At 35.5% G+C, this 12,836-nt stretch overlaps 1 protein-coding gene across 1 annotated transcript in view; it reads right to left on the reverse strand.

Annotated features, from left to right (window-relative positions):
* Nucleotides 1–12,836, reverse strand: part of NEGR1 (neuronal growth regulator 1) — an 885,164-nt gene that overhangs the window by 545,346 nt on the left and 326,982 nt on the right. The window contains exon 2 of the mRNA XM_036351917.1: nt 4,723–4,955. Coding sequence (XP_036207810.1) covers nt 4,723–4,955 — 233 coding nt within the window. The remainder of the gene's footprint in view (nt 1–4,722; nt 4,956–12,836) is intronic.

Below are 12,836 nucleotides of genomic sequence, written 5' to 3' on the forward strand. Positions count from 1 at the left end.
TTTGAAATATCTGTACCTAAATTCCTATTCAAAGATCCACCAAGAGAAATAATATTTGTTGAGGTTTGACTCAGGAAGGACAGGTTCTAAAATTTACTCATAGATGAACTAGCATCTTATTGATTTTATCTTTCGATTTTTTAATAATGTTTTAACTTCCCTGTACTTTGGGCTATATTGAAACATGTTATAAGGAACAATCTTATGAAAGAGTACTGTGAGAACTACACACTTCCTGTTGAGTTGCTCCTCATAGCTCGCAGTGATATTCTGAGATGACTCAGTGGAAATCCTTCTCCATTCTGAGTAACAGGATCAAGGAAGTAAGAACTGTAAGTTTTAACCTTATGGTCCATGAAATGAATAACTGATCCTGTTTCTCTTGTTGTGTCAGCTGCTATAAATCTTAGAATTATTTTTTTACCAGGCTTCAAACATATATAGAAATCATGTTACAAATGTTATGATCTAACCTTATCATTTGCTTCAGATTTCTCCTACTTATCTTGATTTACTAAATACTTCTTTAAAAGCTGCTTTAAATCCCTTCCAATATAAAACAGACTGTTAATAATAAATTGTGTTTGAATGCATTTTCTTTCCACTCTACAAAGCCTTTCTCAAAACAATGAGTAAGCCTAAGGCAAGGATCTAACATAGTCATAGTTTAGGGTCTTTGGGAAGTGAACAATAAAATGAGATGGAGTTGACAGTACAGGATATTTATTAAGGGATATCCTTGTGATAAATCCTTGGAGAAGGAAGAAAGTGGGATTGAACAGAGCAAGATGATAAACTGCAGTACATACTGCTCAACAGCTTCAGCTGCCTACGGCCAAATGACCCATCAGAGTCACTTTCCTTAGGCTGAAAGAGAGCGGCCTTTATGCTTCCTGCTCAATCAGTCATCAGATACTGGTTGCTCTAGGCAGAGGTTGACTTTGGGCAAGGTGGTTCTCTAGGCTACCTTCAAAAGGGTTGACCATTAAATATCATTTGCTAATGTCATTTGCTTGACACCTTGCAAGCCCATCCTTGTAAAGAGAAGCATAGCACACTATCTATCACTGAACAATTAGGTAACTTGATTTATTAGCAACATCCTATATAATAAAAGCCTAATATGGTAAGTGTCCAGTCGTCCATTTGGCTGTTCAACCAATCAAAGAGTAATACTAGTATGCTAATGATATGCTAAGGCTGCTCAACCACTCACTATGACATGCATTGACCACTAGGGAGCAGACAGTTGACTGGTCAGCCAGTTGCTATTACGTGCACTAACCACCAGGGAGCAGACACTCTAACCAATAGGTTAGCTTACTGCTGGGGTCCAGCTGATCAGGAGTGAGCGAGACGGGCCAGACATGTCCTGGAGCCCTCCCGTGGTCCCTCCTTGGCTGGCCAACCTCTCACATCCCTCCCTGGCCCTGATCATGCACCAGTGGGGTCCCTCGGCCTGGCCTGCACACTCTCACAACCCAGGACCCTTCAGGGGATGTCGGAGAGCCGGTTTCAGCCCGATCCCACAGGACAGGCTGAGGGACCTCACTGGAGCATGAATTCGTGCACTGGGTCTCTAGTATTACTTATAAGTAATTTTTTCACTGAGTTTGTTAGCTAATTTCTAACCCTTTAAGCAAAACCCAAATTCACCACATTCTTCAAATTCCATGAGTACATGCATTTTTCGGCTCAGTTGGTGAAAGAAAATAAAGCACACTTGCAGGGTAAATACAAGATGCCACTGTCTGAAAATTGTTTTGTATGGTGCACAATGGAAGTGTTCTACAAATGCTATGAATATATGTTTTTAATTTTTTAACTGAAATCTTTTTTACCTTTCAAATCAAAAGCTCATGATCACAACGGATTTTTTACTTATTTATTTTTTGGTCATCTGTCTGTTTGGTTTTGACTGCCATGGATCTTAAGACCTTCTGAGGCCTCATCTTTCCAATGAGAACATTAGAGTTTAGAGAGGCTTGATAATTACCCACTTCATGAAGAAAATTTTAGAATTGAATCCAGGTTTTCTAACCCATATCCCAGTGTTTTTTCTCCCTCATTGCTCCATTCATTAGAGCTATTGATATTAATAGCTCTAATAAATCAATAGCACCAACGAATTTCCCATGCACAATGTCAGCCTTGGCATGATATCCCATTTATTCCCTCTCTCTAAAATGATTTTAAGTAGCTTCTTTGAGTACATAGTTGCAACAATTAAAGATGAGCTTTATTTTTTTATCAGCCAATGTTTGTTTGACATTGGTGATTACTACCCTTCTTTCAATTGCTAAATTTCTTTTTCTTGCTGAGGAAAGGCTTAACAAATTGTTTGGCAAAGAACATACACTTCAAAACTATCCAGATACACTGAGCACCAGACAACAGAACAAATTCAGAGACTGAAGAGATGAGCACATCAGTTTATTTCCGTTCTTTGAGAGGAAATGCAGCTTAAGCAGGCTTGACTTTTCATGACATTTGCTAAGTTCTTGAATTGACTGACAAGCCTATTAATGGATTCCCTGAACTTTATTAATGTAATTGGAAAACTGCTCACATGCCAATCAACTTCTAATAAGTAATTATGCTCATAAATATGTAAAATTATTAGCTTTTAATTTGTCCCAAGCACATGCTTTCAACATAGTAACCAATTTTTCTTCTAGAGGAACAAAACGTAATACTGGTAAAACATTCAATGAGTGTGTTCCTAATACGCATTCCCTGAAGTGGTACTCAAAAGTTCACCATCATCAAATGGCCAGCAAAAAAGAATGCCAGAGTAAGGCGTGCGACAGCTTTTAAAATGTGCATAATACTAAACAATCTATGTAACATAAGGTTAGAAAGAAATCCTATGGAAATCAAACAAGTTTCTAGGCAGGCTTATATATCCATAATCTGGTTTAAAAATCTCCTCCAAACATGGAACAAGAAAGAATGAGAAAAAATGAAAGAGGGATATATTCATGATCTAAAATACATCATTTAAATCTAAGCAAAACATTTGTATCTCAAGTCACTCAAATATATTATTGTCCAAGTTTACTTTTTCTTATGTAATAAGAATCTTTTGTAGTCTCTGAGCTAGAAACACAAGTCAAAGGGCACTGAACTACACAAGAGAATCAGATTAGGCCTAGATACAGAAGAAATGTGTTTCTGACTTATAACCTCATGTTAGTTTTTGAAGCTGGACAAAATCCTGCCCTCTGGAATCTCTGGATAATCTCTGAATAAAGGTGGGCTTTGGTGAAAAGTACTATCTTCTCCTATGCTTTTGAAGGCGGGGTTTCTTAGAGTTAGCAATGATCAAAATAAGAAAAGCCAATGAGAAAATTCACTGATTTAATTCTCCATTATATTTTCTTCCTTAAAGTTAATAGCTTAATTAATAAATTTAATTTTTATCACAGTTAAAATATTTACTAACAATGGAAGTTGTATTTGAATTCAGGTTTACATTTATATAAGGAAATAGATTAACAATATTTTCCAGATATAAGCCACTTGCATAAATTAACACTTATTAGTAGTGTAAATTATTAGAAGGGTTAACTCAGAGGTAGTACAAATAACTTGCTTACTCAGCATTCCTGTTAGGAATAAAACATGTATTCACTGGCACCACATTATCATACAATTTGTTATTAATTTTACTTAGAAATGATGCAATGTCATTTTGAGTTCCACAACATAATATTTCTATGCAACCAAACCATGATTAATCTAAAACGCATGAGGAAATAATGTAAATGGCAAAAATATACATTTTCCATTCTATTTGCATTATAATTTCATTTTTCTTGAGAAGCATTTGTGTTCAGAATAAATATGCTCTTACATTTTAGTGTGCAAGAAAAATAACATAATTTGATGATTCTTTTTGTATTTGGAGATTGCAAGTTAGCTAGCATGATTTATGATCTACTGAAAGTATGGCAAAGTAGAAAGCATTGTGTATCATATTTTTTCAATTACTCTATATTTAAATTAAGTATTTCTAGAAGGCTGCTTCTTTTCATTGTAACTTTAATCAAAGTAAACAGAAATTGGATTGAGACAGAATGTTGGAAACCTGCAGAATTACTTTTAAAGAGTTATTCTCCATATTTTAAAAAGTTCTAATATTTTAATGTATCCCTCATGGGTTATCAGATATTTATTTTAATGTATCAATCATGGGTTCTCAAAGATTTATTGAAGGGGTAACTCAAAGGAAGATAAGAAGTGAATCATACACAAAAAATCACAATGTGATGTGAATTGATTTTATCTTGGTATGTGGTGATTCATATGACTATAATACCCATTACACTTAATGGAATCTAGGAACATAAATCCCTGAAGACTATGACCACATGTCTTTCAACATTGTCAGTTACTTCTGAATAATTTTGCTATCTAAAGATTGAACATTTCTGCCCTAGCTGGTTTGGCTCAGTGGGCAGAGCGTCGGCCTGCAAACTGAAAGGTCTCAGGTTCGATTCCAGTCAAGGGCACATGCCCAGGTTGTGGGCCCGATCCCCAGTAGGGGACTTGAAGGAGCCAGCCCATCCATAATTCTCTCTCATCATGGATGTTTCTATCTTTCTCTCCCTCTTCCTTCCTCTCTGAAATCAATAAAAATGTATTTTAAAAAATAAAATATAAAGATTGAACATTTCTAAGCATAGTCCCTCCCAGTAGAGCAGTTATGGAAATGCATACCTTGCACAGTTAGATGCACCTGCATTGTTCTCGGCGTATGTTGAGTCTGAACAGAGCACGTGTATGGGCCATCATCTGTCACATCCACATTTTGTATCTGGAGGCTGTAGTCCCTTTTATTCAATGTTGAAATTGAAACTCGAGGATCCACGGACCACTTATCACCTCCCGCAAAAATAATACTTGACCGGTTCAGCCAGGCACCCTTTGAAGCTCCATCTTCCAAATAACACCTACAAATTACCAGAGACAGAACACTATTAATCAAATGAAAATGAGAGACATTATCTTTGTTCTGACTGTATTCTCATCTGATGAATTATAGCACTTCATCACATCCTAACATCAGACATAAATACGGGAAACATGAACACACTGGTAGGTCTCCATTCCCAATACAAATGTGAAACAATACCCGCATACAGTTTTGTTTTGTGAGAGCATGTGTGCGTGTGTTTTTATTGAAAGCCAGTCAAAATCAGTTTTCATTCTTTCTGTGTGACAAGTAAATTTAATAAGGCTAAATTAGTTCATGTAACAATTTCTGACATTAAAACACATTCTGTTCTTTGAAATAATAAGTAGGAAAGGTGTACGAGTCAGCCTCTAATTCTGAATATAATGTACCAGATTCAGAAAGCAAAGCATAGAATAGTACCATATACATGTTTAATTTTAAAATCTCCTGCGATTTCAGAGTGGTAAGTTTGCACACTAAAATTATAAACTGCATTTCACTGATAATATTGCTGCTGTAATTAAATGTAGCAATTTTAGTAGTAAATTTTTGCTGCCTTTTCAATGAACTGACCAGCAGTTTTTCCAGGTAGCATTCATTTAATCAATAAACATTTATGAAGCATCTACTACTTATGGGTTAAAAAAAAAAGATATTATCCTTACTCTTCTAAATGTTTAGTCTAGTAAGGAAGACAACCAAAGAATGTAGTTAATACTGTACATTAATAAAAAATAATGTTATTAATTCAAGCTAAGGTCCACGAGAGACAAAAGGGGGTTACTTGACTCAGTAAGGGTGTTGGGGTATAGAAAATGGCTTTCTGAAATTGGATAGGATAGGGAATGCCCGAGCTAAAGCAGTGCGAAGTGGAAGACGTAGCCTTTTAGACAGAGGTGCTGTACGTGGGCAACACCATGGAAAGGTGAGAGAAACAGGCATTCCCAGGATGTACAAATAAGCATGAGCTATAAGGGAAAGATGAGAGAGGCACCTGGAACGGTGAACTGGAACCAGGGGATGATGATAGTAAGAATGATGACAGTAGATTTTGAGGCCAAATTTGAAGCCATTTATTCAAAGTTGTACTCTGTAACAAGATTCAACTATATAGCTTTGAATCTGATAGAAGTCGGGCACATCAAGACTTAGAACAGAAGGCTCTGGTCATATGTCAGTGATTTTGCTGAGGCCTGGAATTCTGTTTCATCTGGAAAACATTCTGATACAAATTAAAGACTGGTTCTCTTAAATGAGTACAAAGCACAACTACAGAATGAAAATACACACACATCGAAATAGTTTGACAGCATTTCGACAGAACACCTTGGGGGACTGAACACAGTGTTTGAGGTTGCTCCAAAATTGCAAGCTGAATGCAGCAGGGGTAGGTTGCTGCCAACTGCATGAAACTAATCAGTGGGTGAAAAAAATAAGGAACAGGGTACATTGCAGAATCTCATTTGTAGTCAGCTTCACCATCTACAGAATCCAAACTAGTGGAAGTCATGAAGGTCAGTGTTCATTGAAAAGTTTTTCTTTATATATGTAATGAAGACAATAAAACCCACTTTAATGATATAATTAAACAATTATAGTGTATTTCTATTCTTTTAAATATGCAGAAAGAAGATACAGGATGCCTATTTCCATTTCACAAGATCGCATGTATACTTTTGGGTACAATACTAACATACCACTACCAGGGTTGTGATAATTCCAACGTTTGTATTTACTATCTGGATTTGTGAAGTTTATTGTGTGACCTCTCCATTCATGGCCTTCACACATTACCTGGTGCTCATAACAACCCTGTGGTGTATGGATTGCTATGTCTAATTCATCACCAGGAAATAACTGGAGCTTTGGTTATATGACTTGCCTTAGCCACACCAGTAGTGAGTGGCAAAGTTGAATATATAATTGAGTCAAATATTTCTGCATCCAATGCCCTTTCCACCATAATGCATGCAGATCAAAGACTTTTCAAATAGGTTTCAGAAATGGGAAGAGTATTAGAATGTTGCAGATATTACTGCAAGTAATTTCTTATTTACTGAATATGACCGACTACTTAACCTGTCCTATTCTAAAGGAAGCAGAACATTAATTATTAATGGATATTTGACCATGAAAGTCTGATTTTGAACACTCTGCTCTGCATTTCCCTCTCCCTAGAGGCAGAAGCAGCTTTTCCTTTATGTGGGGGGTATGAGAGAACCACAGAGAGTAACTAGCTTATAAACACGAATGCTTTCATAGAGCTGATCTGGGTTGTAACTTCTAGTCTTAGCATAAGCACTGTTCCTCTGTCCTGGCATGTCAGGGACCATCAGGAAGAATAGAAGTTATGTTCTACTGTGAAAGTAAAAAAATGAGCCCTTATGTCCTCTGGGTTAGGTAACTATATTTCATAATTGCTATTGGCCCCAACTCAAAGCTTTTGAAGACATATATTAGAAAAATCCTCAAATGAGACTCAGAAAAAAAGAAGGAAAAAAAACACATTTTTTTTTTGTATTATTTCCTCGGATCGCTGCATAATTATTATCAAATTATACTACTGAGTTAGAACTTAAATAACTCAACTATAATGGATTTCATAAATTGGAAGTAGCAAATCGTTCTATTTCATAAAAATCATAAGTTACTTATATAGGGTTTATATATTTTAAGGTCAACTATAATATGATTATATAAAATATATGAAATAGGCCAAACAAATAAATCTATTCCTTGAGAATAACACCTATGTCCTCTACCTCCACATTCACCCTATTTTTTCCCCTTTACAATACAAAGGATTCTGCCTGGCATGTGTGCTGTATTAAGAAAGAATTCTGGAGGGAAGGAAGGAAGGTATCATGAACAGAGCCAGTCAGCGTGAACTCTTAACTGTGATGATAGACTATGCTATGTATTCTTAGAGCCGGACATCAGCAAGGGTGAGAGATTCTACCTGTTTAGGATGGAGTAATTCCTGTGTGAGGGAGAGGCTGGTGAAACAAAGATAGTCATGTAATTAATGAGAGCAGTATAAAGCCATAATTCTAGGTAGCAAACTCAGATCTTTTTATCCTCTCCAGATTTCTAAATGGAATATTTTAAGAGCCAGTGAGTTTAGGATCCCTGTAAGTATAGATAATAAAAATAATAATAAAAATGTTTAATAATGAATACATCCTTTAACTGAGTATGGCATGAATTTTCTTGAAAGTGTTTTATTTCTTTTTTAAAAAAAATCTTCTCCATTATCTACTTTATAGGGGGATGAGTGAAGCAGTTCAAAAATACACTCCTCAGCATAAGCTGTGTTAGCACCATGACAAATACTTCAATTTTCAGTCAATCATCCAGGTGTTTTGTATACATAGTTCCAAACATCTGGTTGTTAGAAATATGACAGCTATGTGGGGAGGATGGGTGAAGGGATGAGGAAAAAAAAGAGAAAGAACCCATTGACCAGGACAACAGTGTAGTGATGATAGGTGGGTGGAGGTGGAAGAGGGTATAGGGAGAATAAATGATGATGAAAAAAATAAAATTTAATGTTGTTTCATAATTTTTTTAAGACATAAAGAAAGAAAATAGCTGGAATATTTATTTTGTTTCACGATTGTTAATTATATCAACCCAACTTTGGGTTGATAAAATTAACCCAAAGTTAATGCATTCCTAATCAGAATTGCATTTACTTCTGAAGTCTCTGAAGGAGTGCCTTTATAAATGATATTACCACATATTAGCAGGCCCCTAGTTTGGGAGCAATAAGTTCTATTTGGTATGCTACTAGCTGATCAAACTGATGTTGGAATATTCTAACTGACTCTGTCTGTGATATTATCACCTGTGGTGATTAAATATGAAAGTTGGACCTCAGAGAGTTTAGTAGAAATTAGCATACTTAGGTTATTTATTATTTTTTAAAGCTCTATTAGGGAAAAAGCCTATAGCTACTGAGGAATGATTTGTTTCACTTTCATATCTCTAATGCCCTATAACACATTCCAAAAACATAATCCTTAGCCCCATTACCAGTATGCTACACACCAGGATTTATTCAAGTTTAGGGAAAGAGACCAGCTTTTCTCTAGACACGGTGATTAATGAAAGTTCTCATCAAAGGTACTAACTAAAAAAAGAAAATTTCTTTTATTAATTTCCCTTGGATTCAAAACTATGCCATGTGAAAACAATATTGCTGTGAAGAAACTGGCTAGCTACCTTCATGGCTGTCTTTTCATGGTATCACAAAGTTCTAAATTTGACAGGAGAACTTTTAAAAGAATACAGAGAAAATAAAATAAATTCAGAACCCATACATCCTCCATGCTAATTCTTGCATGCAAAGAGAGCATTGAGATCCTGAAGTCCAGGCCACAATGAAAGGAAGTAAAGCACAGATTAAAAGAAACAGAACAAATTCTATCTCTCTTTTACTTGTCTTTATTTTTAAGGCACTCTCTTTCTTAATGTCTTTCATGCCAGTTATTCACTTGATAACATCACAGGTAGACATAAACATAGAGATAGAGATGGAGATGGAGATAGAGATAGAGATGATAGAGATAGAGATAGTGATATAGAGGTAGAGATAGAGATCAATGTATATTAATATAGATAGACATGTGTATACATATATACATAAATAATTTTATGATTATATATTTAATATTTTCCAGATAATAATATCATTATATATAACATAGTGGTTGACTTAATACTTTAAGTTCTCTTTTACTACTATTATGACAAAATCTTATTTGTAGCAGAAACAATTATTGTTAACTTCTATTTCTTGGCAGGTGTAGGAGGTATAAGACTTTGTCAAGGAAAACCCACACAATCAACAGTTTGTCCAAATGAGCTTCAGTTACTTAATTAAGTACTCATGCCTTCTAAATAATGAGAATTGCATTTTATATAAATACCTATGTAAAATGTACTTGTGCAGGTAACAGCTAAATACTATTATGTAGAAAATACTATTATGGCAGACTAACATTATTGTCTGCCAAATACTCTTGTAAGGGTATTACATATATTTCTCACTCAATCTTTACACCAACACTTTGGGACAGGTATTGTAAAGTACTATGATAATGCTTATTTTACAGAGAGGAAACTAAGATACAGAGAGGTTAAGTAACTTATTGAAATGACTTTCTTATTGAAATTTGTACTGTATAGAAATAACTTTATTATGATAAAATTGAATTAAACCTTCAGGCATAAGCTTTCTAGTAATATCAATGATACATGTACAGTGAATTTTAGAATGGAAATTATGATATGTTGGGCATATTTTACTTCATGTAGCATAAAAAAGAAAACTAATTTCTAATTTTTTAGAGAATGAAATCCATTTCCTTTATATTTCCTTCAGGCACTTCTTTATAATAATAAAGATATATTAAAATATATTGATAAGAGACTGAAAGTTATCAGCTGGTTCCTAATTATAAGAAAAATTCTCAAACAACTTAAATATTTTAATATTTTAAATCAAAAGAAAATAATAAAAACTTTTCAAGAAAAAAAAATAAAACTTCTGCTTTTTTATTTTTTTATGAGATCTAAACCTAATTCCTAAAAGATGGGAACTTTAATGCAATCAAATGATAGTGTAAATTTATGTCTTTTAGTCTTACTTTACTCTGCAATTTAAATTATTTAAGTCTTTTTTAAAAATAATATTTACTCAACATTTTCAATGTCTAGGAAATCATTAAAAGTTGGTTTTGGATTAATCACTAAATTTTAAACATTAAATTCACTTATTTCAACTTGTAATTAAACCATATTTTTCTATAATACTACAATTTTATTTATCTTACTCTTTCCACTAGCTTATGTAAGTTGAGCCTCCATGTAAGCAAAATATCAATGTTTGGTAATGGCAACACCAAGGAGTTTTTACATTTAGAATACTTGAATACATTATTTGTAAAACATTCAACATATAAATTAGCATTTATGAAGTAAAATAAGTATGGGTAAAGAGAGCCTGTACCTTATCCTATATAATACAGAGGTAATATGCAAATTGACCATCACTCCAACACACAAGATGGCTGGCAGGGGAGGGCAGTTGTGGTGATCAGGCCAACAGGGAGGGTAGTTGGGAGGGGCCAGGTCTACAAGGGAGGGAAGTTAGGAGCAACCAGGCAGGAAGGGGAGCAGCTAGATGTCAATCAGGCTGGCAGGGAGTGGTTAGAGGGTGATCAGGCTGGCAGGCAGAAGCAGTTAGGGGCAATCAGGCAGTCAGGCAGGTGAGCAGTTGGGAGCCAGCAGTCCTGGATTGTGAGAGGGATGTCCGACTTCCCATTTAGGCCCGATTCTGGTGGGATCGGGCCTAAATGGGCAGTCGGACATTCCTTGAGGGGTCCCAGATCAGAGAGGGCGCAGGCTGGGCTAAGGCACACACACCCCTGTGCAAGAATTTTGTGCACTGGGCCTCTAGTAACTAAATAAAATAGAAAAGTCTGATTGGTAAAATGACTTCATTTTCGGCCTACTACTGAGGTCTAATCATCATCATCTTGTCTTGATAATAATAAAAAGTTTCATTAGCTGATTGATAACTATGAATGGACTGAGAGGAATGGAAAATACTTTAATGCTTGATCACATTTAACATTCACAGATCCTTTTGAGAGGTAGGTAGATCTTATCTTCACATTAAGAGTGGTGCACGCATGAATGCAGGCTTGATGAATGAGGTAGAGATTGTAAAAAGGACAAGGTGTTACATGTTGAGGAAGTTAGTTTAGGACTAGCTTTTTTCAAATGACTTTAAGCATGAATAGAATTGGAAAATGTTTCTGTCGTTTCTACTTTTTGTTTTTGAATCCAACTAAACCAGCTTGCTTTCTCCCATGTGGACTTGAATGTGAGATACTTGGATCTGGAAGGGCTTCAAGATTTCTGTTAACTAGCAGGTGCTCTGAACCGCTGTGGGGAGAATTCTGTCTGCAGTGCTGCTCCCTGGCAGATGCTTCCTGGAGAAGTTGGACTTTCACCTCAGGAGCTATAAAGGGAGTGAGCACTACATTCAAAATGCATGCAGGAGACGTTTAAAGTAACTGCATCTGAGAGGGAGAGTCGAATCAGCCCAGAGAAGTGTCCCAATAAAGCGCTAAGCTCCAGGCACACCTTGCTCTTCTGTCCTCGCTGGGAGAAAGCCAATACAGACACCTCATTCTCAGAACCAGGGAAAAATAACATGGAGTTCTGCAGTCAAACAGTATCAGCAACTCTACTTCCTCGCATCAACCATCTTTGTGTCTAAGTCATTTAGAAAGTATTCTATTTGCATATAAATACAACTAATAAAATAAGAAACATAAAAAAATATACAGAAAGGTATATACTTCTTTATAGCATTGGTGAATATGGACATTTAAATAATAAAGAAAAATTATAAGAATCATTCTCTCTGTGTTGATCTTTTTTTTTTTTTTTTTTTTAAATATATTTTATTGATTTTTTACAGAGAGGAAGGGAGAGAGAGATAGAGAGTTAGAAACATCGATGAGAGAGAAACATCGATCAGCTGCCTCTTGCACATCTCCCACTGGGGATATGCCCGCAACCCAGGTACATGCCCTTGACCGGAATCGAACCTGGGACCTTTCAGTCCGCAAGCCGACGCTCTATCCACTGAGCCAAACCGGTTTCGGCTGTGTTGATCTTTAAACTTTCTGCTGGTCACTGCCCGGTTTTTCTTTCATTTTTTTCTACTAAAATATATTCTGAACACAAATTTTATTTTATGAATAAAAATGGATGCACGGTACAATTAATTGAAGCTAGTCTTGCAATAATTAACTAAAGTAACCATTAATCCATGTGTATATGTCCTCTTCTGATGAAA

The sequence above is a fragment of the Myotis myotis genome, unplaced genomic scaffold (genome assembly GCF_014108235.1).
Source record: "Myotis myotis isolate mMyoMyo1 unplaced genomic scaffold, mMyoMyo1.p scaffold_m19_p_2, whole genome shotgun sequence".
NCBI classification, from domain to species: Eukaryota; Metazoa; Chordata; class Mammalia; order Chiroptera; family Vespertilionidae; genus Myotis; species Myotis myotis.